Source organism: Pestalotiopsis fici (assembly GCF_000516985.1).
Source record: "Pestalotiopsis fici W106-1 unplaced genomic scaffold PFICI_Scf_2, whole genome shotgun sequence".
Classification (NCBI taxonomy): domain Eukaryota; kingdom Fungi; phylum Ascomycota; class Sordariomycetes; order Amphisphaeriales; family Sporocadaceae; genus Pestalotiopsis; species Pestalotiopsis fici.
Genome location: NW_006917092.1, coordinates 6,444,136 through 6,471,814, shown reverse-complemented (window position 1 = coordinate 6,471,814; position 27,679 = coordinate 6,444,136). Strand labels below are relative to the sequence as shown.

The window sequence follows — 27,679 nt, the reverse complement described above, 5'->3', positions numbered from 1 at the left end:
TCCCGCCATGTACAGAAGTTGACAAGCGCTCGCAAGCAGCGGATTGGATGGAGACCGTCCAGCACACCAGTCAAGGCAAACGAGGCAAGTATTTGAGGCCCCAAACCTCAATTTGTTGAGAGGTGGTTCGCCGTGGTCCGCCGTGGTCCGTGAGAATGAGGCCCTGAGAGTGAGGGGAACAGCGCAAAAGTGGCTGTGATCAGACAGCTTTCAACCAGCCTGCAGCTGAGAAGGGACGGTTCCATGTCGCCCGTCCGTATTTTCGTACCAGCTGTCTTGCAGCTGGCAGACTCCTTCACCATTCGTGCCGAATTCATCTCGTGCGGTCAAAGCGACAAATGCAAAACTGATTTGATCGACTTATATGAAAGCCACGTTATCCGTGCACTATGCATTGACCTGAGCCTTTGTCTGCTCGAAGTCTATTGCTTAGAGATGGAATGAAGCCAATGGCGTAGACGTTGGATGAAATGAGACTGGCTTTTCCTACAGAAGATGTTAGTATAGTCCAGATGTAATGTAATGTTTGCTCGAAATGTTACCTTAACCATACTCACTAAACTTGAACAAGTTCCTCCTCTCATTAAAGAGACGGCTTGCTATCATGATTCTCAATAAATATGGAGAAATCCCATATACTTTAGAACTTCAATCTGATCTTAGCCCCACCTGCCTGTCTGTATAGTGTCAGTATTGTGCGACATAATTTAAAACAACGTTAGGCATAAGATATCTGTCGACCGTAAAGACTTACTTCGTTTCCTCTCCTTTTTTCTTCTTCTCCCTCTCTTTCTTATTTTCTTCCAATTCCTTTCAAACGCGTGTGCAGAATTTGAATCACAGTTGGCTCTGCTTCCAGGAGGCAAAATATACCATGTTTGATAAGACTTCCTTGATTCAACATTGCGATTCTCATGCGTATGCCCAAAAACACTAACAATATCAATGAGAGTATTAAAAAAGCACCAAAGGAATTTACATTTGGCTAGGTGGAACAGGAAGAGAAGGAGATACCTATGAAATTTATAAAACTGTGAGGATATAAAAGAATTATATACTTCTTCTCCTTACCGAAGTTAGGCTTGACTTATTAGTGTTTGTGTAAAGCCTGACATCTGTCTTTTACCAAAATTGAACAATCATGACCTATGGGCATTGCAGCCTGCGTGGCGATAGCTCCATTTCTCGTCCAAAGGCCCCAAGGTAGGCCCCCAATGAGGCTAAAAATGCCCCCACATATGACAGAACATCACCATCATTCGCATAATGATTGGGTAGAATGTTTACTATTGGGCGAAAATTTTTGGCCCCATGTAAAGCCTCAAATATTATCTTGGGGGCCATATGGCCCGGCGCCATGACATAGCGCGCGACTGTCAGCTTATATGTGCTATCTGCACTTCCAAAGGATTGAGATTATCATGTCTCTAAGGGTCTTTTCGTCTCTCACGTGCCTGGTATAGTCACCATTGCTACGCGTCGCGAATAGAGACACGGAAGGATGCAGACGTTCAGCCAAGACAATTAAGTGCATTGATTATTGATTGGTGGCGTATTCGCTAACTAATAAATATGGATCGTTTGGAACCCAAATATACAACGTTGAGCGTGTCCTCGGGGGAGCAGAATCGCAGATGCTCTAGTACACCTTGGCGAGCTTGCTTCGAGCTCGCAGCTTATGGCCGAACTTGAACATGACGAATGGAATCAAACTCAAAAAGGTGCCAAACAAGGCCAAAATGAGACCAGCGTACTGACTACCAACGTTGTGGAAAAAGGCACTGGCGAACAGCGGGGTGACTGCACCCAAGGTGTTTCGCATCAGGCCCTGTCCAGCAATGGCAGACGATGCACTCTCGCCGTAGCAGTCTGCAGTGTAACTGTATGTGCTCTCAAAGACAAAGTAGATACCAAAGGCGATAGGAGCAAGGCCAATGACGGGTCCAACCCATGAGAGGAAGGCATACTGGGTGAAGGAGTAGATGAAGAGACCCACGGGCAGCCAGATGGCACCAAACATGGCACCATAGAGACGGTGCTCGGGCACGACTTTGACGTTGGGGTCTTCAATGAGCTTGCTGTACTTGCGCATCTGGAGGTGGTGTGCGGCCCATCCAAGGAAGGTTCCGATTCCAAGCGAGATGTAGGGAAGTCCAGACACTCCCTCTGACCAGCCCCGCTTCTCAGAAAAGGTAATGGGGATGACCGACAGGAAGAGGAAGACCACAGCCCAGCAGAAAGCAATCCAGAGACCAAAGGCAAAGACGACGGGCTCAGTGACCAACATACGGATAGCCTTGACCGAGGAGGCCTTGAGCATAGCCTTCAGGTTGGGGGTATAGATATCGTCCTCGGCAACATATCTATCATCGCCAGTGGCCTTGCGGAGCTGCTTGGCGCGCTTGTGTAGGCGAGCGCCACCACGGGTCTCCGGGAAAGCGACGAAGATGATGATCAAGAGGGGCACGTTGGCAAGACCCTGGATACCTTCAATCCAGCGCCAGCCCAGGCTCTGATCAATGAATCCAGCATAGATGGGGGCAGCAACTGTACCAAAGATGGCGATGAAACTGAACATGGCCATGGGACGACTTCGCTGGTGGGGTTCGTACATATCGTCGAATGTACCTCCCACCAGGATGGTACCAACACAACCAAAGAGACCAAGTAGGAGACGGAGACCGATGATGGTGTTGATATCCTTGGCCAACGCCAAGCCAATGAACAGCAGCGAGAAGCACAGGAAAGCCCCAGCATACACAATCTTGCGACCGACAAGCTCGCAAAAGGGAGCGAGCACCATGGGTGCAATAGCACAGGCAAAGTTGAAGGTGAAGAGACCAAGTTGGCCCATGATTGTGGGAACACCAAAGTCTTCACACATGCTGGTGATTCCAGAGCTGTAAGCCGTGGTTGCCAGACCGATGAACAGCGTCATTAAGTTTAGCATTGTTGTAATGCTTCGCTTGTACCACGGGTTCCAGTTGAAAGGGTTTTCCTTATCGCCCGTGGCAAAGGCCAGGACAATGTATTCCTTGTCATTGTGCTTGACCATCTCAGTCAAGGTCAATGGCATGTCAATGTCCACTGTCTTGATGGGACCGCAGTCCGAATCAATGTCTTCATTTTCGGCGTCGACATATTTTCCACCCACGATTCTTCCAATCATGGGTTCACCCTTTTCATTGTGCATGATCTCCGAGTTCACTGCATCGTCGGAGTTGTCCTCATCTTCATCCTCCTTGCTGTTTTCTCTCGTCAAGGCGAGGGGAGTGACAGGGGCAGTCGAGTTGCCTCGAGGCGTGACGGGTCTGCTATTGGGCCTGCTTCGGGCTGCTGAATAGGAGTTGGCTCTAGATGCGGCGAGCGAGCCAGGCCTCGAAGGAGGCGCAGAAAAGGATGGAAGATAATAAGACATGTTGGCTGATGCTTTGAAACCAAAATGTCTAGAAAGACGCACACAATTGGCACAAGCTATCACTGAGAACAAACATTGCTTGACAGGATTTAAAGGTGCGGCGTTCCCTCATTTTGTTTACAGATCGAAGCCAAGCAACTCGGAGTCGTCGGCCGTATTCTTCGAGGTCAGTGTGGAACGAGTGTTGTTGGTCCACCATCTCACCGTGAATCCGCCGACAGGCGAGCACGTTTCTCGACTACGCATTGCAAAGTGGCCCTGAATGGGCCGATTTCCATTTTCGACGTCATTGATCCCGTTGACAAATGCCAAATTGCCCAAAAGAAGCCCTCAGAAGCGATCAAATGCATTTGCGGCATGGTAAAATTTTTTTCTTTCCTCTCGTCGCACTTTCGCCTTACACTTATTAGCTCTGTATAATTGAGGCTCGGCGACAGATAAGCGGGCTCTATTTATGAATCAGCCGGTGCTCCACTCGCGGTCCGTCCGGCACGGCTCACGAATCGTGTAGGGCTAGAGATATGACATCACATGGTGGATAGCCGTAAGATAGGTAGTGCCATCTTAGTCCGGCCGAGAATTTTATTCAAACGAGTTTCCAGATTTGAATTTTCCCAGGAGATGGGACAATGGGCAATTGCGGTACCTGGGTGACCCCGGAGCAGGGGCGGCTGTTGAAAACGGGTATCCACTGCCCGCAGACTTTACCTGATACCGTCTTCAGCCGATGCGTGCAATCAGTGTACCATTGGCAGAAAGTTGGTCTTGTTGAGCGAGTGATGGTATTTCTGTGCGGAATTTTCCCCCCTTCGTCATGCCAAGTTGCTATTTCGATAAGTCGGTCTATATTATGTTAGCTGATACGTTGTCCCAACGGAATGATGCCGCTCAAGCTGACAAGTTTAGGAGTATCCTTATCAGCGCGAAACTAAGCAACTAGATCAATCATGCACGTTTGTATCATTTTTGATGATAACTTCATTCGTCGAAACCCTTTCTCGCTGCGGTGATTGTGTCAATCCTGTAGAGAAAATTTCCAGATCAGCAAATTTGGTGGGTTGATTGTGTAAGTTTCTCTGCACATCTTTTGTTATTGTTCCGGTATTATCAATAGTGTAAAAAGCTCAGCGAAAAAGATACGGGTCGCAGGAGCATACATAATCCCTCCGCATGTATTGCGTATTCTGCTGGTGTACTACCCCGAGGCTCCATCCAGGACATCACCCACAGATTCTGGGTCGTCCACGGGGTATGCGTCGATAGCAATCTCAGTCAGTGGAATTTGCAGGCTCTCCGCATCAGAAACTCCAGGCTTTCTCTATCCTTGCTGTCCAAACAGGCCCGATTACTCCTGATGAGACGTCAGGTGACAGCACACTGACCAGATTTGCTGACTATGTGATACCCCGTGCCCCCTTTCGATGTTATGCGGTGTACTCGCTTAGCCTGTATCTGCATGAGGCTGGCTCGAAGTCCGGAAAATGTATTATACTGGCAGATATCATTCAAATCAAATTTAGATAGGAAAGAGTTTGTGGGACTGACCAGCAAGTCATATATAAGTTGTATTGATTTTGCGGATGAATACCGGCTGTAGCAGCTATTCCATAATTTCGTATGTACTTGAAAATTTATGATCTGTCCTGCAATGCCATGATTGTTTAAAGATGGCGGTCTTTTCCAGATCGAATTCGGGTTCACCTGTTTTCTCATGGCTAGAGGCCAGAGCATTGGGATTGTCGCATACGTCGCAAGCACGCGCACTGTGCCTTCGGTGCGAGAGTCTGAGCGAGCTTAGTGAGTTCCACCCAACCCTTGACATCCGGATCCGGAGTGGGTCGACCGACCGGACTCGTCCGACTTGGTGGATTGCTTTCAAGACCTATGCGGTGACTGGTCGGTCTGTAGTGCCCCTTTACGAAGTTGCGTAGATGAGAAGAAGGCATGCCAATACGGCTACAGTCACGGAGATGGCTGCCAATAGCTCGGGCACGGAATCAGTGGATCTCCACCATATCTCAAATGCGGTTGGGATCAGGGCTTGTAGTGTTTGTTGCGGCACATCTTTCCGGTGCCGATGAACACGCCGTGAAATGTGTGTCTTCTTGTCGCGGATTTCCACCACAAGTTTGTGAAGCATGCCGCCACCACGTTGAACGACGTACAATGTCTGATTATCGGCGGTATATGACCAGTCAAGCCCATAAGTGGCAGTTACATGGATTTGATGGCCGTGGTAGTGATATCTCGGTATGAAGATCTCTGTTGTTGAGTATCTGTCGTCACCTGCCTTGAGTTTTTTCAGCGGTCGATTTCGCCATTGAAACTCGAAGCGCAAATTTTCCAGATTCCAGTCTGAAGACACGGGCAGCCCGGCAACTTTCACTGCGTAGGGCCTGATCACTGCGTCGAGTGCTCTACCTCCTCGATAGAGCTCCTGCTTCTCATGGTCGCCATTTCGATAGTCCGGTCGAACCTGCATTGTACGTCCATGGCCATCGTCCCATGTTTCCTCATTCCCATTCACAATAGAAAAGTCCTCTTTATTCCACCCGTCGCCATACTCGACGCGGTTGTCTGGATTGTAATTCCACAGTGTAAAGCCATTCACGAGGTTGTCTTCCATGGCACTAACGAGTGCACCGATGAGGTCGCGTTGCTTATCATAGTCGCCAGTAAGAAAAGCGTAGCCGCCATTGATGTCAAAGGGTATACCAATTTCTCCAATCACAGTTGGCAGGCGACCAAGAGAAAGGCGACCGTGTTTGACAATGTTTTCAATCTGCTTGCGATAATTTCTTCGCAACCCTCCAACACCAAAGTAGACTGCATTGCCCACAAACATGCCCCGCGCAAGACCTTGCACGTTTACACTCATCCAAGAATGCAGTTTACTGAACAAGACGTTGAGGTCGTAAAAGTGTGGTGCATACACAAGATTCTGGGGACGATGGTCGGACGAGAGCACAGTTGGAACGGCGTAGGTTTGCTTTTTGCGAATCACGACTCCTTTGTTATCGTGCCTTGGGGGCCAAGGAGGTATGAACTCATTTGGGATCGGCTCGACAAATGAGAATCGTGTATTCTTGTTGCGGGAAACTCGCTGCGAGAAGCGACACAGAAAAGGGGCATAGCAATCACGGTACCATTCGATCTCTTTGCCTTGTCGACCCGGTCGGTGGTCGACCTCGAAATAGTTTTCATCGGTGATCACGGGCTTGCTCTGCTCGCCGTCCCAGTCCCAGACTCCATGTGCGCGCCATACACATTGACCGAGTCCTTGTGGCCTATCCACCTCATCTGATGAGCCACTGGTCAGCCAAGCGGATCGTCCTTGAGGATCCATTGCCGCGTGATGCGATACTCGAGTTGGCCACGGCCAAGACTTGACGTAGTAAGGCACAGTCTGCTTGTAGCCACTGCCGAGTGCAAGAGCCTGAGTAAGCGTGGGATAATATCCAATATGAAGATCTGTATCATAGTTCCAACCGTGGAAACCATGCAAGTTGACCAGACCCCGATGTGGTTCATTTATGGGCTCGAATCCGATAACAGCCTCCAAGTCTACGATCTCATCTGCTAGCCGGCCAAAGGCTTCAATGAATGCATCCTGAAGGAATGATTGAATGGAGACCTCTTCCACTCCATCCTTCTTGTCGAGAGCTGATCGACGACATCGTAGTTTCGGAGCCAAAGCATCACCAGCCCAGAAGATTGTGGCCATTGTGGAAGCCGCCAACTTTTGGTACCCCGAAGGCCACACAAAAGGACCACTGGGCTCCTTCTCATTGCTAGGCGCCTGCGCCCGTCTCAACTCGTCCTGACCATGCACATATGCAGCGCCTGTCGCGGTAAAAGCCTCGATATCCAGGCCGACAGCCTCGAATGTCCATCCAGGAGCCCCGCTGCCACCACTGAAGCGACTCCAGACATCCTGATGAGCACAGACGAAGCATTTGATTCCATACCGCGGCATAATCTCGATAAGTTTGCGGAGATAGGCAATGTACTCCAGATCCAGATCCTTGCTTGGGTTTGGACCCGCATGTCCAATGGACTCCCATGTGACAAGGAGCCGGACAAACGGCATGCCCCACGCCTGGAGGCGGCGAAAGTGAAGAGGAGCCTCCTCAAGAGGAAATGGCCGGCCGATAAAAGTCACGGTGCGGTGCTCATAGAATCCCTCCGTGAGGTGAGACAAGCCGTTCGGTTTGGTAGGCAGCTTGGAGGCCCCGGACACGTTCCAACCCCGCAACATGACGGTGCGACCGAAGCCATCGACGAAATAGCCATCGTCGATCCGGAGTGGCCCACCTAGGGCTGCGTCGGAGAGATCAGCAGCTGAGTATGTCTGCATGGCGCCTGGTGCAACAATGACATGCTCGTTGATATGTTATGATGTGTGAAAATGGGAGATGTTTGAGACCAAGATTTGGACTTTCTGGGTGACACGCAAGCCTCATTACGTCCCCACTTTTCCAGCAGAGCCCAGAACATCCAGACCGATGCCGTGATCATGCCACTTTCCGATAAGCTTATAAATGCTTCAACCATTGGCGAGCCCTTTTTTTTTTTTAGATGGTAACATGAACCATGTTAATTGTAGATCGACCAATTTATTTAGGATATCGTCGAATCTTTGTACTTCAAAAAGCTGGTTATGCATGTTCAGTGTTCCAGAGCAAGCTCCCATCCACCCAAGCCAGAGTAGCAACTTCATGACCTAAAAACAAGAACATACTAACCTAGGCACCTACCCTTGCGATTCTATCTAAATCTAAAAAAGAATGGAATACACTTCTTGAACCTTTATCTGCCTAGACTTTTTTCTCTTTCTTTCTTTTTCCTCTCTTTGTGTCCTTTTTTCTCTTAAAATTTTTGCTATAGCCATTTTCTTTAAACTACAAGTTTTTCAACCGGAGGTAAAGAAAAGAGGGAGAAGAAGAAGAGAGAGGGTACATGAGAAAGAGAGGGTATAAAGAAAGAAAGCATATAAAAAACGAAAAAAAAAAACGAAAATACTGGAAGAAATACAAAGAGAGAGGCGATAATAAAACAGGAAAAGATAATAAAAGCAACAAGAAAAGGGAAAGAGACAGAGCTGCATAAACTGGCACGTGCTTCCAAGTTTATCAGCAAGTACATTGAAATCAAAAGAAACGTCTCCTCTAATTGTGTATGTAAATACTTATCCAGTCAGAGAGCATGAACGAGATACTGCAAACTGCATGGATAACTTGTGGCTGATCATAAAGTCCAAGAAGAAAGTAATTACTATGCATTCTCCAGCCCCATCATATCACTCTTTTAATTAAGGTTATTTAATATTATTCTCGCAAGGAGAAGTGTATATAAGCAGATTAGCGTGTTTTGAACAAATATCAATTCAACCTATTATGCATCCGGAGACTGAGAGTTGCAATTAGTATTTTGGAGTAGAGACTGACACTGATATCAATCCAGGAGTTGTCGATTCCTTGAGGAATTACGAAAGTATGTGACAAGGACATTCATCGAAAATACAGAGTTGCAACATTACCTAGTACCAACACAAATCATGTCCTTCATGTACAAAATCCACATCTTATGGCAGTTCGCGTACAAGTCCACTTCTGGTCTCGAGTCACTATCGTGGCCGACCCAGGTAGAGCATTTGGTCTTGATGGATGATTTTAAGCCACCCTTCATTATCAGCAATCAAGGCAACGTGCCAGAGTGGTTAATGGGTGAGACTCGAAATCTCATGGCTTCGGTCGCACAGGGTAAGCTATTCGTGTCAATGTCTGTTGTTTATTCTTTATACTTACGAATTGCATAGTTCGAATCCTGTCGTTGTCGTAAAATGATTTTTTTGTCTCTCAGGTCCATTTCGCACCAAGGGATTCAACAATCTAGTAATCGGTAACAGGTCTATTTACTTGGAGTATCCAAGCATTAGCAGAAAGGTTTTAAATCCTAGCTCCGCTCGCTACCAGGTTCGAATCCTGGCATTGTTGTCTTCTTTTGTCAGTTTTGACTGTTTTGATGACTTTGTTTATGTGTTTTTGCATCCCGTGTGTCCTGGCATGATGTATATACCACACCCTGAACCCGTGAGAAGTATCACCACTTGGTGGTGAAGGCCTCAGAGACGACGGAAGGCACACCAACCGCCTGGAGCAGAATTTTGATGCCAGCCTTTGATTAGGAAGAAGCAAGCCAGAGCCAAGACATTCACTAAGCTGCGACGCCGTGACCAAGAGTGTTCGTAATTTGAAATCCGGGTATCATATTTATCCATAACCATAACGCCTTACATGCTTCTGTTGAAAGTATGACTGTCCAGGCCAGTCTGTGTATCTCGAGGGCAGTTCTCCTGCTATTTGAAATATCCTCGATCATTCGGGTCAGAAATCCATTTGTTCTCTTGAGGCATGCCCGAACGATACGATTATCTCCATCCCACCGGCTGATCGCTCAAGAAGCATTCGGCACAGGGCGAAGCTCTTGCTCCCCAAGTGGATGAAATCAGCTACAGGTCCGCAGGAGATTACCTGAAGATCCTGCGGCCTCCAGCTCGGGCAGCAAACCTCTCTGTTCCATTGGTCGTTTGTTGACTCCATGCCAAGGTATTTCCCCCAGATCCTCCCGTGGCCCCAGATCTCTTCCACCGTCTGTAAGCTTCTGCAAAGTGTTCTGGGAGCAGAGGTGGCTGTCGCCGATGTTTGGATGCCTCGCTGATCTCGTCTTCGTGCTCCTTATTGTCTGGTAGGTCGGTTTGCTTCACACCGGCTCTAATCTCCTCCTGCTGCACCCTCCTAGCCTCCTCAACCATGTCGCCCAAGAACAGCTTGCATACAACTTGCATAGCCTGAGGTATGTTGGCAGCAACGGATTGTGATGTCACAGAATTGATATACTGCAGATCATCATCAGTTTCACGTCCTTGCAGAAGAGAACCTAGGCAAACGTCTTACCTTTCGAATGTTGCCAATTTGGATCTTGGACTGATGCCAAACCTCATACCGATGGAATTGATTATCGTCCATCTTCTGCTTTAGTAGAGCTCGAAGGCGCTCCTCCTCCTTGATCTCCTCTTTACTTCGTGCGGCTGCGCGACTGGCCATGTTTTCGGGCACCTCATATCCGCCAGGACCTTCTCCGGCGTCAGCGTCGTCGTCAGCGGCAGCCTTGTTAGCACCGCTAGCATTGCTGATGACACTGGGCGCAACCCCATTGACAGCACTAGGCGTGCCTCCTCTTGCGGCCTCTTCAGCAGCTTCCCTTGCTCGCTCTGCCTTGGATTTGCGGCCGCGCTTCTTCTTTGGTGCAGCGCTGACCTGGCTACCGCTGACTAGACTCATGTTGTCGACACTCGGGGAACGTCGGTAGTTGGGCGAGTATTGGCCTTGCGACTCCTCTGGCGGGAAAGAGGTCTGGCGAAGGGGATGTGCTGAAGCGGCCGAAGCTGCAGACATGATTGATGTTTTTCGTCGCTTCATAGAAGGATTATTAGCCCCAATATCATTTGAGCTTGAGCTGCGTTTCTTAGATGCGGGCAGCGACGCATTGGAATAAGGCGGAGAACCCGCTGGGGAATGGGCAGGTGGTGGCGATGCCATGATGGTGTCGGCGCGACGGCAAGAGGGTGTAGGGTCGATAGAAGTCGTCGCGCTTTTGGTCGTAGAGGATATCTGGAAGCTGATAACTGTGCCTCTCGCAGTGGAATGGGCTGAAGCAGGATAGAGCTGATCGCGGAGGCTACGTCGATGATTGAGCCTCGCGGTAATGGTGTTCAATCTGCTGCTCGGAGCTGGAGGTAAGATCCCGAAATGGTGAATGAGAAATGCGAAGTCGCTTGCAGGTGTTTAGTCACCTTCGTAATCTCCCGTGATTCTTGTCACGAAGATGGAATGCTGCGGTCGCGTCGCTCTGAACTTTGATGAGGTATCGTCCTCACATTCGGTTGGACACGGCTTCGCATTGGACCAGCAGCTGTTCCAGACGCCAACCAAGCTCAAGGTAATTCTGCCCCTACAGCTACCTAAATACGGCCTCTGGAATTGGCCTGGAGGCATTGACCGCCTTGGACTAGCGCCCTACCAGTGCAAAAGGCCTGCGTCTCGACGCCGAAGTTTGGTTCACGTGGGGCAGTTCTCGGCGCTAGTGGGGGGAACTCGCTTTATGCCTTCAAGCCTTGGACCCTTGACGTCAAAATTTCTGGCGAGACTTGGGGCGCCGACAGCGGGGAAAGTGAAAGCTATCGTCCAAGTTGGGAGCGCCGGTTCGGAAATTTTCTAGGGTCCAATGCGCCGCCAAAGAATGTTCGGGGTGTAATGACTGTCATTGCTTATCACAGTCTTGACGAGTCCACAAAGTGACGCTTCTATCCTCTTTTACTTTCTGGATACACTGTCCAAGATCGCTCCTGTCAGCTTACAGGACTACACTCAGGGTCTCGATTCTCGCCATCTGACTACTCAATCCCAGTGTCGCGCGAACCGATGACCTATACTAGAGGCAGCACCATCTAAACAAAGTCGAGCCTGAATAGCACCAATTCTCCCAGCAAGACGTCTTGGACCTACCAATACAACATTTTCGAGCCCATTCTTACACTAGCGCACTTGTAACGAATCGACGGACCGCTGTCGCAATGGTTGAATTCGCTGCCACCGAGGCCAAGAAGGCGGCACAGGACTCAGCAGCCAGCTCCAGTACTGGCGTGTCTGACATTGACGATGCTGTCAATGGCAGCGCCCAAGTGCCTCAGGATAGCGATCGAAAGTCTAAGAGAAGAAAGAGGAAGATTAGATCCAAGGATGGTGGCGCCGATGAGTTTGAAGGCTCAAAGTCATTGGCAAAGAGGAGAAACAGTCTGCACAAAGCAGCTCGAGACCCCCGTGATGAGCCCGAAGGAAAGCAGCGCAAAAAGCCCAAGGTCGAGGAAAGCATAACAAGATCGCCCAGTCCTGTCATAGACTTTGACGGATTGAGCCGACCAAGTAGGGGTCTTTTCAGTACGGATCGTTGACTTGTTTGCTAACACCCACGATAGGCCGTGGAACACGGGAGCGACTTGAAGAAAGTAGCGAGCAAGCCGCAGAGCGACTCGAAAAGATGCGCAATGCTGTACGAACAATCCTCGAGTGTGTCGGAGAAGATCCCGACCGAGAAGGTGTTTTGGACACTCCTACACGCTATGCTAAAGCCATGCTCTTCTTCACCAAGGGCTACCAGCAGAATGTGAAAGATATTGTCAACGATGCCATTTTCCACGAGGGCCATAATGAAATGGTTATTGTCAAGGATATTGAAATTTTCAGTCTTTGCGAGCACCATCTGGTCCCATTTACTGGAAAGGTAAGTTGCCAGTCATTGTGTTGATGAGCTTATTGACCAAGACGTATCCAGATGCATATTGGTTATATTCCAAACAACAACGTAATTGGTATCTCAAAACTCCCGCGTATCGCTGAACTGTTTGCACGACGACTCCAGGTCCAGGAACGTCTCACTAGGGAGGTTGCCAATGCCATCATGGAGATCCTCAAGCCACAAGGTGTCGCCGTGGTGATGGAATCCAGTCATCTCTGCATGGTCATGCGTGGTGTCGAGAAGACAACTGCAACGACCATAACGAGCTGTGTGCTTGGCTGTTTTGAACGCAAGGAGAAGACCAGGAACGAATTTCTGAGCCTGGTTGGAGTTAACCGCAGGTTCTAGATGCGAAACATTCACTTCTGTCCACGCGAAGCATGCTACCTTTGGAGTTTTTGGCGTTTAACAAGGGATCTCAACATCTCCCTCACAGGTTTAACTGAATGAAATGCATTTACGAAAAGAAAAACCGGATATAATATATATGGTCTCAACGCCGACCAAAAAGAGGCAACTCAACGGCATACATGGGGTTACAATCCCATTCAACATGTAGAAATAAACTCGACATATTCAACGTGTCTCCTCCGACATCTTGCTATATTGATTCAATAGAGAAATGCAGCACATGAGTAGAATTTGGAGTGAGTCATAGCGAGTGTGAATTCCAAGCAAAATGAATAATCACCCAGGAAATTGATTTTGACAGATGTTAGCGTCAATATGTCTATGTTTTTAAAAGGCACTTTCACTGTAAATTCTAGAAAAAGCACAACATCTCGATGGTTGAGCAATGCTCGCGTTGTCACTCGATCAATATTCGCTGGTCCACCAATTCCACAGGAGGTTTTACTGGTACTGCCGTGCAACACTTGTGTAGTCCGTTTCGTTTTCAGGTAAATTGGTCATTTCACTAGGACACTAGATCTTGTGATATTCACATTGAAAGTGCCACTTTACCACTTCTCTACGTAGGGCCTAATATCAACCTCCCAGGTGAAGCCTGACCTATGCTGCGTATGTAGGTTCCAATATGTCTCGGCAATCTGTAATATACCAACATCAGAAGTCGGAAGCGCATATATATTAAAGTTGAATTACTCACAGAATCGGCACTGATCTTGCCATCTTCAGCCCCTCCATTGACATTGTAACTCTGCGTCCTGGGAATGTCGATCACACCGTCCACAACGGCGTGTGCAACATGAACGCCTTTGGGTTGGTACTCGCGAGCAATAGATTGAGCCAGAGCTCTAGCGCCAGACTTGCCGGCAGCAAAGCACGCGAATCTTGCTGACCCTTTAATAGATGCCGTGGCGCCCGTGACAATGAGGGTGGGTGGAAACCTGGAGCTAGATACGGCGTCCTCAAGGAGAGGCAATGTGCTCTGGGCAAAGTTGAAAAGACCACGGCTGGCCCAGATGTTAGAAAGCAACTTCTTGGTGGTGGCTTCTGACTTGCGTGAAGCTCACATGTTTCCTTCAATTGTGCGATCCAGATCCTCAAGCTTGACCTCCAGAAAGGGTTTGACGCCATACCCTGCCGAAGCATTGTAAATGGCTGCAGCCAACTTGTGACCAGCAAACTCCTTGTTGATGGTTTCAAAAGCGGCCTTGAGCGAATCAGGGTTGCTGGCGTCAGCATTGATTCCAATGGCTTTTCCACCCGCGGCGTTGATTTCCTCGACTGTTGCCTCGTAACTTTCGGGCGACCTGGCCAAAAGAGCTACAGGATACGCTTTGGAGAATCTGATGGCTGATGCTCGTCCTACGAATCATTAATACAATAACTCATTTCAGCGTGCCAGGATCAACGCACCTGTGCCTGGACCAGCGCCAATGACAACAGCGTAGAATTTGGAAGCCATGCTAGGATTCTGTGTATAAACGATTTTGATTGCAAGCACACGAGGTTGTTATAATAGAAAATGCAACATGAACATGACGATTACCAATACGTTGATCGAGCTTTTATACATATACGACAACGAGAGAGTGAGACAAAATCGTCATAACCAATCGGAGTTATGGCTTGAATTATTAATACCCCCGCAATGACGCGAGTTGGAGCGCCAATGTCGAAGGAGGCCGACATTGATTATGATATTACTGATACTTGCTAGTGCCGGCTGCTGAGTTAGAAATCAAGAATTATACTTTTCCTCTTGGGATGATATGTCAGACAATAGTCAATCTATTGAAGGGACGATCATGAAAGAGGCGATTTGATGGGCTCGCCGGAGAATGTTAGTGTGCAATTGCATGTGAAGAGCCATTTCGTCAAGCAAACACTGCAAGACCTGTCATGATGTCCCACGTCGCCAAGGGGGAGAAAGTATCAAACACCCAGATACAGGGTAGGTAGATAGGCCCTTGATATGCGATCTTGACTAACGCCCTCAACGTCCACACCTCTCTGTACTCAATCCGTAGATACAGTAGTAGCCAAGAAAACGGGCTCCCAATACATCGACGGGGCCCCGTTGATTTAATATCGACGGACCCGTCGATATTATGTAAGCGTTATTTTACAGCGCTTTATAGCGCTCTACAGCGTTCTGCCACTTTTCACAGCGCTTTACAGCGTTATGCATAGCAGCGATAGGAATTTATACCTTTATTATACCTAGGCTTTGGCGTTTCCTTTTTAATGGCCACAGATAACAGCCACAGATAATGGTTACAAAATGGTTATAATGCGAAAAGGAAAAGAATCGCAATACGCAAATTGTTATAGCAGATATTATATGGCACCGTCCCAATCCCGTGGGCATATAGGTCCTAGTTCGTGATCGTTTCCTAACGATTGCGAGTATGCTTTTTGGCTATTATCGTATAGTGGTAGCAGTATGCCCTAACACAGAACGATGTAGAGCGCTATAGAGCGCTGTAAAAAGTAGCAGAACGCTGTAAAGCGCTGTAAAATAACGCTTATATAATATCGACGGGTCCGTCGATATTAAATCAACGGGGCCCCGTCGATGTATTGGGAGCCAAGAAAACGCTTGGGTTTAGCCAAGATCTTGTAGCCAGTCATGAACTTTACCTGAAATTATATTGCGATTGCGACCCTTCTGAACAATGACAAATACTTTGTGTTCTTCGCATCGAGGTGCTTTAAGAAGAACCCAATGTTTCTGTGAGTTCCGTACCATGTTAATTATGTAGGTACGATGACTTTCGGCCAGCAGGGTAAATGGCATTTACTACTATGGATCCAAGGTGCCCTGCGAGCACGATCTGACGGCAGCAGCCGCGGCGCTATTTGTGTACAATCTGCGGGGCAGCCATGGGCAGTGTACAACTTTTAGGTACAATATGGGTCCCTCCAAACCACCGAATCCGTTGGTCCCTTGGCTCACTGACCTCGCCATGCTCCGGGCGATTGCGTGCTCACCCTTGCTACACTATAGGCCCGTCCGACACGTCCCTTTGTGTCTCGACTTCACATTCGCTCGATTGCAGCTCAGCAAAATGTCCACAGTTCCAGCGGCCAAGCCGATACACGCCGGACCAGAAGACTCGTGGCACGGTGTTGTTGCGCCCGGTTCACGCTTTGCCCCAGAGGCTGGCCGATACCACTTGTACATCGGCCTGTTCTGCCCCTTTGCCCACCGCGCAAACCTGGTGCGCCATCTCAAGGGACTACAAGACATAATATCCATTTCCATCGTGAAGCCCTATCCCAAGGGCGATGACAAGGGTTGGCCGGGATGGCAATTTCCAGGGGCTCAGGGCCCAGATGACGTTTATGAGGGTGCCACAAGGGACAAGCTATTCGGCTCCAAGCATCTTCATGAGGTCTACTTCAAGGCGGACTCAGAGTATAAGGGTCGGTATAGCGTGCCACTTCTTTGGGATACAAAGGAGAACACAGCTGTCAACAATGAAAGCCACGAGCTACTCCGCTGGCTACCGACAGCCTTTAACGATGTCTTGGCCAATGGCAGCCCAGAGAAGGAGATGACCCTATATCCAGAGCATCTCAGAGCCGATATTGACGAAATCTCAGTGTGGATGCAGCGTGATCTAAACACTGGTGTCTACAAGGCTGGGTTCGCGCCAGATCAGGAGACATATGATAAGAATGTCCCTGTCGTCTTTGCTGCTCTCAACCACTTGGAGCAAATCATATATGGGAATTCCGGCCCATATATTCTAGGCAAGGATCTGACCGAGTTGGACATTCGGGCTTATGCCACCATTGTTAGATTTGATGCTGTCTACGTGCAGCACTTCAAGTGTAACTGTAAGTAATTTCTGATTGCAGTTCTCGGGCTGCGTTGTGAAACGTGATTCATGTGTGAACCTTCATCAACGACAAGAGCACAGGGACTCGAGATACGTGCGCTATCTCTCATGTGTATCTCTTTGAACATGCCGCTAATCATCACGTATCCAGTGGGAACAATTCGCGGCAATTATCCAGTGATCCACGAGTGGCTGAAAAACCTGCATTGGAATGTTAAAGGATTCAAAGAGACAACTGACTTTAGACATATCAAGGAAAACGTAAGTTATTATGCCTGATTGACATCAAACTTTTCTAAAGCTAAATTCTGGCTTAGTATACCAAGAGTCACGGCAAGATTAATCCCCTAGCCATCACCCCATTGGGCCCATACCCAGACGTGGAAGAGGGAGTTGACCTGGATTTTCGCAAATTTACACCTGGTTCGATCCAACACCCCGCCGTACTGCAATGTCAAAACGAACTGTATGGGAAATAGTCCCTCATCATTACATTATCTAAAGCTATTGTAACCTGTAGCCTTCATAAGAATACGCATTACCATTCAATCATCATCCATGCCACCATTCCTATGGGGCACACAAGAATGACTCCCAAGACAAGACCTCTTTAGTAGCCAAGGGTCTCGAGAGTCAAGTCCACAGGTGCACATGTGGGGTTCTGGGGCGGCAAGCTGTTGACCCAGGCAATGGACTGGTAGTAGTAACCTCCGGTGAACTGGTAGCACAGATACCAGTTTGTCAGGTTGCCCTGATAGACGACGGGGTTGGGGTATGTGTCGGTGTTTTGAGTGTCATCAACGCCCCCGGGAATGTAAAGGGTGCCATTCTCGGACTTCTGCAGACTTGTGTAGCTGTCGTATCCGGGGTAGAAGAGGGCCACATTGACATTGGATCCCAAGTTTAGATCAATCTGGAGAGCAGAGGGCACAGAAGTAATCTCGCCATCAGTGCCGGTGCTTAGGGGGAGCTCCCACTCGAGCCAGCCATAGGGATACACCTCTCCAGTGGTGGAGTCATAGCTTGAGTAGTTGAAGTTGAATTGCTGATATGTCGTTGTGTCGTTCAATTCACCAGAAATGAAGCAGAGTCCTTCAATGGCTGCACCTGCATGGCAAGCTCCGGCGTAACCTGTGCAATGTGTCAGCACCATGGGGAAAAAAAAAAACTAAAAAAAAAAACTCATATTTTGGACGACTAACCATCAATCGACGAATCCTCTTTACCAGTAATGTGCAGACCGTAAGGACCAGTTGCATTGTATGCCGTGACCGTGGCGGCACAGGCTAGAAGCAGGGTGGACAACATCTTGGGACGGAATGCAGCGTCTTCTTGGGTGTGCTGTGGGTATAGGTACTTGGTAGACAAATTGGTTTGAGGACAACTGTGATCAGCAATCACCGTGAGGTGCTTTGAGAGTGAATTTGTTTAGAATGGCGACTCTTCAAAATTGAACAGAAGGAACTCGGGCGGGCGTCAATATTTATCTCATGGAAGCTCTTGCTGGAGGTTGGCCCAATTTGTCCAGGAATGCACTAGGTTCGTTTGCCTAAACAAGTACGGTAGGTAACAGGCAGCTAGGCCATCCTGCACGGCAATCACGGGTGGGCTCAAAAGGCCGCAGTGGCCGCTGATGGTGGCGATCTTTTCCACTCAAGCGGGCAGAGCGCCAGCAGATCCCAGTTACCAAAAGGGATGAGAGCGTCAGCCCATGCGGGGAGCCGAGATCAACGGGATTTGCTGGTAACAGGGTCCCCCGCCGATGCCCGCCCGAAGAATTACTTTTCTTGCAGCTGTCACTAAGATGTCCGCCTTAATGTAGGTACACGACAGTAGCTGTGATATTGTTTTTGCTGAGACCATGCGAAACGCGCTGTGAGCCTTCTGCGTAGCGTCTCACAGAAGCAACATTGGCAGGCCAGGCTCTGCACATTAGTCGCGGGTGCAGACATGGTGCCAAAGTGTGCCTGAATCCGCTGAACCTTCAACAGTTTTAGCTGCTCACAAAGAGCCCATCAGCAATGATCCAAAGAGAGGCTGAAAAGCCGTCTCTGGACCGCTGGAACTCTCTGTCTGCTCTCACAATTGTTGTATTGCAAAAGACTTGCTTACGCAAAGTCGCCTTTCTCGCCTTCCTCTACTTCGTATATGCACGCGGGAGGCGCTTGGCTATAGGTTGGGCATGGACTACCAGCGTAGGATCACAGATGCCGCGGCAGTGTGTAGATCTCGTATTCTATGGCATCACATGAGCAAGGGTTTCATCTGCACCAGCGTGCCGACATCTAATGCTTATTTTCACAACCGATTTGGGCCGCCTTTCCGCGATGAGATCAATAATGTTGCACGTATTCTGACCTCTTGAACATTCAACACGAGCCTAGACGAGCACTTTTGGCATCCAGTTTGTCCTTCGCTTATAAGCAGGGCTTACTGTTTCTTCTCATCTCATACTAATAAAAGCTAGTTTTGAATAATGAACATCAATCGAGATGCCGTCATGATCTTGTCGGTCCGAACTCACAGTTACCTTAGCGGATATCCACCCTACCGACTATAGTCCATCCCTGACTCGTTTGACCGGCTCAATCAGGACAATTGTTGCAGTATGCTGCCATACCAAGCGCATTTTGGGTATGACCACCCTATCTTTTGAATTGGTGCCGTATTGTTCCTGGCCTTGCCGTAGCTGCCAAAATCTGTGAAGTTCACATCAGTTGCGAGGCCTGCTCATCGAGGATACCCAAAGCTGCGCCTGTCGAGTGGCGGTCAATGATCATCGTCATAACAGATGTCAAGTCCTCCTAATCTCTTCTTTGTCAGTTCTCCTGCAAGTTTACAAGACCTTCAACAGTCACGTACAGAGATACAAAAAAGAGTGTGATATTTGGATCAATTTTCAGGACCGATAGTTAAGGTAGTGCCGCAACAATGAATCTACTACCCACTAAATGTACGGTCCCGCCCGAAGGAGTGCTGTCGGCTCATATACCCGAGGCTAGTTCGAGCGCTACAGGGTATTTTATGATTCGGATCAGCGGTTTCTCAGCTAATAGCATCAAGGTGTGTAGGTAACGCAAATCGGTCCCCGCGACATCAATGTGGTGAGGGAGGTATTGGTGTAACCATTGCGTGCCTCTCCATTTGAACACCTGAGAAAATCATCAAGTTATCCATATAAGCAGTGTACTGTCAAAGCAAGAATGGCACCCTCCTCCATTGACTTTGTCTCTTTGGGCATGATTGTCCTGGATGAACTGCGATTGCCAGATGGCAGGGTTCTTCATGACTGTGTAGGAGGTTCTGGTGCTTACAGCACCCTAGGCGCACGTCTGACAGCAGCAGCTCAACCCGACACTGTCGGCAGTCTCATTGTTGCTGGTAACGACTTTCCCGACGCAGTTGCTGAGCTCATCCGCAGCTGGGGCGTCTCACTGGATTTCATCGTGAAGGACGGGAAATCCACACGAGGACTTCTAGAATACCATGATGCAGTTTTTGGCCGTGGGACCCGACCCGTTCCACCTTGATGCATACGGAAATCGAGGACTGATGCAATGAGTTAGGCAAATCCTTCCGTTATCTGACCGAGCCGCTACAGCCCGTCGCGAGCTCCTTGACGCAGGAGCTGCTCTCGTCGCGCTCTTTCCACATGCTGTACCGCCCAGCACAGCTAGTTACAGAAGTCAAGCAACTGAAATCTTTGAGATCAGCCTTGGGCGTAGCTGAGATCCCGGTGATTGTTTGGGAGCCATTTCCGGCCCTGTGCTCGTTAGCCAACCTGCAAATTCACATCGAAGCATGCAAGGAGGTGGACATATTCTCACCTAACCATCACGAACTACTCGGACTATTCCATCGGGCAGCTGAACCATTTGACTTCAAAGTTATTGAATCATGTGCAAGGCAGATACTGAATGAGACAGACTTGACGACCACAAGCAAGAGACACTATGCCGTCGTTGTGCGTGCTGGAGAACATGGTTGTCATATTGTGTCTCAACAGTCTACGTTCTGGCTGCCGCCGTTTTATACAGACAGCTCCAGTGTCGTCGATGCTACTGGAGGCGGCAACACCTTTCTTGGTGCATTTGCTATTACTCTTGCGAGGACGAGCGACATAAGGGCGGCTGCGATTGCCGGCAGTGTAGCGGCTAGCTTTGCTATCGAGCAGATTGGGATACCGCACCGCACTACAGAAAATTCGGAAGAACTCTGGAACAGTAAAGGGGTACTGCGACGCTTTGAGGATTACACTACAAGATTGAAATGAATTTCCTGGGATATATCATTACTTCGTTGCACGTAGTGCACAGATTTCACTATGACGGTCAGTTCAATGTTCTTGTGCAATCAAATAGTAGTTACGATTAACTACTCTGTGGTGTATAGCTACTAGATGTTCCAGGTGTAGTCCCTAAATCGAGGTCCGCGCCCTCGGGAGAAGATTTCTCACTGCTGCTGCCAATCTCCAATCGATTGGCCTCAGAGCACAACGGGCAGGCTCCTGGAGGGCTGAAAGCACATTGGGAATGGTTCTGTTTGGGGAGTTTGCGAGGCTCTTGAAGCGCCGTTTCATCTGGTGTGGCTCTCCACTGCCCAAACATTTCACCGAAACTTTTTCGCTTCTCTCTCCGTAACACCTTGCCGATTATCACTGCTTCCCCCTTTCCTACTCTGATGGTTCTCTTAGGTGCCGTCAGAGTCATCTGCAAGGTCATATTGCAACAAGGCCAATCTTCCTCTAGACAATCCTTTTGCTCAAGATTTGAAATCAGGAAATTCTTGTCAGTGAGAAAGATACCACAACGACCTCTATTGACCAGTTCTTGGAGGTATTCCAAGGTTCCACTGTCAGCAGACAGGAAGTCGCGCTTCGGAGGTACGCTTTTCCACTGATTACAGATCATCTGACCATCTTCATATTTGATCAGCTCGCCGAAATTGTTTCCAAATAATACGACGATCCTGGTATTTGGTTTGGCAAGTTCATGCCAACCGCCGCACTGAGTCTTGTCAATGGAAACACGTTTTACAGGGGCTTCATCGAACCCTGCGACATCTGCCAAGTCGTACCCCCATAAGTCGTGGTGAGTTGCCAAGGGATTGAGTCGATTTAGTGTTCCAGGCTTCTTCTGTTGCTGATGCTCAACCAGTGTGTCAATGGCCAGATACATGTTACAAATAATGTCTCTGACGTACACCAACTTCTCGGGATCCTCAAGGAAACGAATATGCCTGGGAAGTTCCGATGGTTCCATAAACTGGTGCAGTATCGCATCTGCTGCATCTTGTGCAGCGTTGGATGATGCTTTTATGAAAGGCATATGCTCTTTCACAGAGCTCATCGGTTGAGTTTCCCCGTCGTCTTTTCCGTGATGATGGTGCTTTTGTTGTCCAGTCTGGCGGGATGAAGTTGGGACTTCACTCTGTAAAGCAGCCCAGTAATGAATCAGATACAAGATCAAGCATGGTTCCGGTATCATCCAGCCAATCTTCTTGCTGGTATCATACAATATGTGTGGCTTATTCCGGTCATTGCGTAGCTTATCCGCAATGAATGCTTTTGACCGCTTGGGAACGGAATCGAATTTGGAACGCTTGATTGTTGTACCCGCCGACATAGTAAGGAGGCCACCGGTGGCTGCATTTGTGCCCAAGGTAAGGCTCACAGCCTGTCCAAATTTGATAACGTGCCCGCCCACGGGTTCAGCCTTTGGTTCTCCCTTCAATTCGTCATACCTTTCCCTGTCACTTCCAACAAAGATCTGTGCCTTCGGAAAATGCCCGACAAATGATCGCTTTGAAGAGACTTCCCGGATACTCCCTATAGGAAATATCCTCAGGCCGCTCTCATCCATCGCATCGATCTCTTCCCATGACAGATCTCGACTTGTGTTCGAGAATTCTACGTCCGTCAAATGGTACTTCTGCTCGCTTTTGATTTGATCAGCGCTGTCAATTGGAACGAGATCTGGTCTCTTACCAACGAGGTGCCACTGCACCTCGCTGGTCTGATCAAGAGTTTCGAGACCTTCGATGCGAATCGGGACAAGTGCAGTGTGCCGGCCCTTGAGAATCATGCAGTCTTGACCATTGATGGTATGATTGATGGCACTATATGCCATGGCTTGCTCGATCATTATGTCAAGTGGCAACTCAAGTCCACGACCATACTCTCTCGGAGGTGTGGGAAAGCCTTGGGCAAGGACATATCCTCCGTCAAACATGTTCAGCCAGCAGCAGGGAAACTCGGACTGAGAGCCTAGTGAGGTGAGAGGTTTCAAGGGTTCTGTGTCAATCTTGAACCTTTGTACACCAATCTTCCTGAAATTTGCAACAGATGCATACACGCTGCCACTTTCAGGAGGTCTGCACGCTGCAGCAAGCCATAATATGCACTGGCAGGTCTCGACCAAGTGGTGACTTGTTGCTCTCAGTCGAAATGTGAACCCGTTGGAGTCTCCCGGAAAGGCCGGTGAACTGATCATCGCTGACACATTCAGTTTATTTGAACTGAAAATGAATTGCTCGTCTGTATATACTCAGCTTCCAGCTCCTACTTGATTATTGGGATGCATACTTACGTGAGACAGCCGAGAAATCAAGATTGGATTTGACAAAAGCTTGGAAGAACTCAATGATCAAAGGGTTTTTACCCCACGTTGACTTGATATAGTTTTCGCAAGAATTGATGTATGATTCATATGGCTGGCCAGTAATCGTCATCACTGTCGCGAGTTCCTGCATGTTGTCGAGACCTTGGCTGACAAAGTCTGGGAGCTCCCACTGTACATGGACCTCAATTATATGTTGACCAGGTCCTAGATATGACAGAACGTCCGAGACTTGTTCTATGGGGCTCGGCGAGTAGTCCGAGGCTTGATCTGTGACGTCTGAAAAGACTTCTGAGAGCGTGTCCATGGGATTCGAAAAGACGTCTGAAACCTGATCTATGGGATTCGAGCAGGCTTCCGAGACCTGATCCATCGGATAAGTAGATGAGTCCGGAACCTGATGCATAGCATTTGACGCCACCCACCGAATATTCCATTCTGCCAATGGCATACGGATAGCTTTTTCGACAGCCTCCTCTACATCTTCTTCTATATCCTCTTCGACAGCCTCTTCGACATCCTCTCCGACATCGAAATCCTCTTCGACATCCTCTTCGACATCGAAATCCTCTTCGCTATCCTCTTCGATATCCTCTTCGATGTCCTCTTTGTTAGTCGGTATCCACTTGGGGTGCTTCTCGCCAGCCATCCCCTGGAGGTGCTCGCCGGCCATCCACTTGAGGTGCTTGTCGTATCGTACTTGGATTTCCTCGAGTCTGTTTGCATCCCCTATTCTCCTGTAGAATGTCCCCAATGCCATCAAGCAGAACCCGATACGCTCTGGCATAGTTTCGGATAAATTGGTTTGCGCTATTTCTAGAGCCTTTTTGTAGTAATGTTCCGACCAGCGGTTATCACCACGCTCATAATTGCCGCGCTCCATCAACATCTCTGCTTTGACTTCGTAGAAGTTCACCACCTGAGCATGTTCAATTCCGAAGCCAGGATTATTGACCTTGGGCTGGATCGTATCGAGAATCATCTCGACTTTCTCATACTCTTTGTCGTCCAGATGTATGCACGCCTGGAAAAGACTAGCCGATATGAGTGAGTTCCTGATGGATCTTGTCGAATCAATCTTCAACTTTGAATTGAGCGCCTGGATGATAAACTCTATTTGGTTATGTGCGTCATATGACATGAGAAGATGGCGATCATGGAGATATTTTGCGGAGGATTTAGTGTATTGAACGACGAAAGGGTTAGTGGACGCTGTTGTTTGGTGGAGAACCCCGAGCTGCGCTGCCACAAGTCGTGCTATGAGCTGAGGAATATGACTTGGATCGGTACGTAGTACAGCCTCCCAAAGAGCTCTGAGTGGGTCGCCTTCACGGAGTTGCTTGATGCAGAAGTCCAAGACCACACGGATGAACCCCATCGCCAGCTCAGTATTCACTGCAAAGAGTTGGATGATGATGCTACAAGTTGACCACACCAACATGGGCTCCTGTCTCTGCAAGATTGTGCTGAAATCTTCGGCAGCTTTGCGAAGAACCAGCCAGTTTTCTTCCGCTTCCTGGTCCGTAGAGATTGCGTAACCTGCAAAACATGCAGAAGACGCCCACGATTCTGTAGCAGTGCCTGACTGGTAATTTTGTAGATCCCATGTCTTCAGGCGTTGTGACGAGTGTTCCACAATCATGCGAAGAGCAATCTCAATTGGTTTGTAGGTGCCTGGACTGTTGAGCTTCATTATCCGCGTCTTCAATCGTTGCGAGCCGAGCTCCCGACCATGATTGAAGGGAAGAACAACGCCCCGCCCAGCGACGGCATCAGCCTCGTGCTTGAGGGTCTCTTTTTGGGTCATGTTTTTCCGAAATCTCCATCGCTTGAAATGGTATTTATACATCTTGTCTCTAATAGTGATTTAGCATTTAGTCCCTGGTCGCCTACGAAGAGGGCGGCATGGTGCATACGTAGCGTTGAAGTCATGCTTTTGTCGCATAATCTCTCTCACCGATTTCAGTGGGCGATTCTCTGCCAAGTATAGACGACGCAAAGTCTCCTTGTGGCTTTCCCAATGTGCGGAATTGGGCTGGTCGGCCCGTGGCCTACGAACTAGGGACGCCATGATCTGATGATGTTTTTGCCAATTTCTTGCGGAATGCGCATGCAATGCCGAGTGTATGGGGGTCTGACAGGAGATGATGAGGAATTGTGCAGGCAAGGAAGAGCGGGGGTTTCTTCAGGGTGCGGCGGCTGCTTGGTCGCGGCCAGATGCAGCTCAATCGATTGAATGCAACGTCAAGGCAATCACCCGACGGCGACCACTTATCATGCATCAATCTACAAGAATGACTCCAAGTGGCTTTCGCAACACACAAGTTCGGCGCCAGTAGATGATTCAAGAGAGCGCATCGCATGCGTATCCAGGATTTAATTTTTGGCAGGAATCACATGACAGGGTTCAGATACCAGGTATTCGGGGCTTCTTGGGATTCTCCAACGTCTATATATAGCATATTAGACTACCCGAGAAGTGGGTTCTAACTTCTAATTCCAGAAGTACTAGGTATAGTAGTCCGCCCAGTGAGACGGTAATAAGGCTGTAAGGCAAAATGGCCCCCATCACCAGAATCCCCGACGGTCTATTTTATGTACTGCAGCGTTGCATGACGCGACACAAGTGCAGGTAGACTGTATTCCAGTGAGTGCCGTGCTGCCTCTTGCGGTGATTATTGGATACTGCCTTCCGCCTTTTCTGTCGCCTGAATTTTGCGCAGCCGGAGAAGACCGCTGCTCCCGCAAGGCACATACAAACAGAGCAGCCAATGACGATGGTTTGGCCGATGGAGTAGAATTGAGCTGAATCCTTAGCCATCTCCGGTGAGATGGGAAGTTGACGCCATAACTGGCCTAATTTGACCACATTGAAGCCCTATTCCCAAAACACTGCCAATCGTGAATCGTCACACCCCCTTCTCCTTTGGACAGTGTGCCTCGGAATTGAGCTCTTTTTGTGACTGCGCAGGCTCATTTCAGGCGTATATTGATCTGAGAGGTCATTACGGACAGATCGTGAGTTCCTGTCAAATGAAGGAATTTCATTGCAGAATGGTTCTGCCGTAGTTTCGGAGTGCTCAGCCGCACTGCTTCGAAATCAACGGGGCTGGAATTTAGACTGCCTTATTCCAGCCCAAGCGAAGCCGCAGTCTGCCACTCCATGAAAATCATATTCAACCATCGGCGTCCATCGTAGTAAATGCAATACCAATTGCCGTCTGGGTGAATGATCAATAGAGCGCCTCTTGAAGCATTATGGCCCTTGGCGAATTTCTCAATTCCCGGAAACAAAGAGTGGGCGGCATCTGACATGCGGCCGGAATGTGTGGCGACATAGAAATCGGGCACCTCTTCGTCGACGAAAGCGGCCTGGCAGAGGAACAGGTTCTCTCCTGGCATCTCGGGGTCCGGTACTGTCAAGAGGCGTATCTCGAGATCGTCGGCAAGACCCGACTCCTCATCGGGACGGATGGGCTCATGGTACTCCGGAAGTGTTCCAGAGTGTGCCTTCATCAAGGCTTCTCCCAGGATCCAGAAATTGGCCAGTTGCTCCTGGTGAGTCTCGGCGTGGGTGATTCCGTGGACGGCTTGGATGCCCAGATTTTGTCGCGTCGCCCAGTCCAGTGTCTCATCTGTCACAAGTAGGGCAATGGACAGATAGATGGTACCATACATTCCAGATTTCAGAACCGTGAAATGATTCGAACGATGGGCGCCGCAAAGTTGTGATGGCTGAGCGCGTTGCCACTGGGACCGTTGGGCCATGCGGGTCATCAGCGTGACTCTGGGAGTAACGCGAGGCTTGGCAGCGGAAATGCCGCGCCAGGCTTGCCGAACCATCCAACGCATTGCAAAGGATATGAATAAAAGCTACCTGATATGCAACGGCATCGTCGAGGCGAGGAGAAGTAGAATGTTTGATGTTGGCAGTGGAAGTTTAGGTGCCGATATTGATATGTTGGTGGATCAAGGTAGAAGGCACCAGCGCTAAGCAACCAATTCATTAGCGGTTAGGATTGTGATCCGTGCAC

At 48.9% G+C, this 27,679-nt stretch overlaps 10 protein-coding genes across 10 annotated transcripts; 3 read left to right on the top strand and 7 right to left on the bottom strand.

Moving 5' to 3' along the window:
* Nucleotides 1-1,639: 1,639 nt before the first annotated feature.
* PFICI_04156 (uncharacterized protein) lies at nucleotides 1,640-3,418 on the bottom strand (the record flags this gene model as incomplete). Its single annotated transcript, XM_007832737.1, has 1 exon — nucleotides 1,640-3,418. The coding sequence occupies one exon, from the start codon at nucleotides 3,416-3,418 to the stop codon at nucleotides 1,640-1,642; it is 1,779 nt and encodes a 592-aa protein (XP_007830928.1).
* A 1,915-nt stretch (nucleotides 3,419-5,333) lies between these two features.
* Nucleotides 5,334-7,775, bottom strand: PFICI_04155 (uncharacterized protein; the record flags this gene model as incomplete). Its single annotated transcript, XM_007832736.1, has 1 exon — nucleotides 5,334-7,775. The coding sequence occupies one exon, from the start codon at nucleotides 7,773-7,775 to the stop codon at nucleotides 5,334-5,336; it is 2,442 nt and encodes an 813-aa protein (XP_007830927.1).
* A 2,172-nt stretch (nucleotides 7,776-9,947) lies between these two features.
* On the bottom strand, nucleotides 9,948-10,875 carry PFICI_04154 (uncharacterized protein; the record flags this gene model as incomplete). Its single annotated transcript, XM_007832735.1, has 2 exons — nucleotides 9,948-10,316; nucleotides 10,375-10,875. The coding sequence occupies 2 exons, from the start codon at nucleotides 10,873-10,875 to the stop codon at nucleotides 9,948-9,950; spliced, it is 870 nt and encodes a 289-aa protein (XP_007830926.1).
* A 1,178-nt stretch (nucleotides 10,876-12,053) lies between these two features.
* Nucleotides 12,054-13,123, top strand: PFICI_04153 (GTP cyclohydrolase 1; the record flags this gene model as incomplete). The annotated part of the gene is made up of 3 exons (XM_007832734.1): nucleotides 12,054-12,402; nucleotides 12,456-12,760; nucleotides 12,812-13,123. The coding sequence occupies 3 exons, from the start codon at nucleotides 12,054-12,056 to the stop codon at nucleotides 13,121-13,123; spliced, it is 966 nt and encodes a 321-aa protein (XP_007830925.1).
* A 611-nt stretch (nucleotides 13,124-13,734) lies between these two features.
* PFICI_04152 (uncharacterized protein) lies at nucleotides 13,735-14,645 on the bottom strand (the record flags this gene model as incomplete). The annotated part of the gene is made up of 4 exons (XM_007832733.1): nucleotides 13,735-13,824; nucleotides 13,884-14,190; nucleotides 14,251-14,545; nucleotides 14,597-14,645. The coding sequence occupies 4 exons, from the start codon at nucleotides 14,643-14,645 to the stop codon at nucleotides 13,735-13,737; spliced, it is 741 nt and encodes a 246-aa protein (XP_007830924.1).
* Nucleotides 14,646-16,251: 1,606 nt separating this feature from the next.
* Nucleotides 16,252-17,034, top strand: PFICI_04151 (uncharacterized protein; the record flags this gene model as incomplete). The annotated part of the gene is made up of 1 exon (XM_007832732.1): nucleotides 16,252-17,034. The coding sequence occupies one exon, from the start codon at nucleotides 16,252-16,254 to the stop codon at nucleotides 17,032-17,034; it is 783 nt and encodes a 260-aa protein (XP_007830923.1).
* Nucleotides 17,035-17,638: 604 nt separating this feature from the next.
* Nucleotides 17,639-18,336, bottom strand: PFICI_04150 (uncharacterized protein; the record flags this gene model as incomplete). The annotated part of the gene is made up of 2 exons (XM_007832731.1): nucleotides 17,639-18,159; nucleotides 18,231-18,336. The coding sequence occupies 2 exons, from the start codon at nucleotides 18,334-18,336 to the stop codon at nucleotides 17,639-17,641; spliced, it is 627 nt and encodes a 208-aa protein (XP_007830922.1).
* A 1,895-nt stretch (nucleotides 18,337-20,231) lies between these two features.
* PFICI_04149 (uncharacterized protein) lies at nucleotides 20,232-21,301 on the top strand (the record flags this gene model as incomplete). The annotated part of the gene is made up of 2 exons (XM_007832730.1): nucleotides 20,232-20,532; nucleotides 20,595-21,301. 2 exons carry the CDS (start codon nucleotides 20,232-20,234, stop codon nucleotides 21,299-21,301), a joined length of 1,008 nt encoding a protein of 335 aa, XP_007830921.1.
* Nucleotides 21,302-21,398: 97 nt separating this feature from the next.
* On the bottom strand, nucleotides 21,399-25,452 carry PFICI_04148 (uncharacterized protein; the record flags this gene model as incomplete). Its single annotated transcript, XM_007832729.1, has 2 exons — nucleotides 21,399-23,563; nucleotides 23,616-25,452. The coding sequence occupies 2 exons, from the start codon at nucleotides 25,450-25,452 to the stop codon at nucleotides 21,399-21,401; spliced, it is 4,002 nt and encodes a 1,333-aa protein (XP_007830920.1).
* A 1,319-nt stretch (nucleotides 25,453-26,771) lies between these two features.
* Nucleotides 26,772-27,497, bottom strand: PFICI_04147 (uncharacterized protein; the record flags this gene model as incomplete). The annotated part of the gene is made up of 1 exon (XM_007832728.1): nucleotides 26,772-27,497. One exon carries the CDS (start codon nucleotides 27,495-27,497, stop codon nucleotides 26,772-26,774), a length of 726 nt encoding a protein of 241 aa, XP_007830919.1.
* Nucleotides 27,498-27,679: the final 182 nt, after the last annotated feature.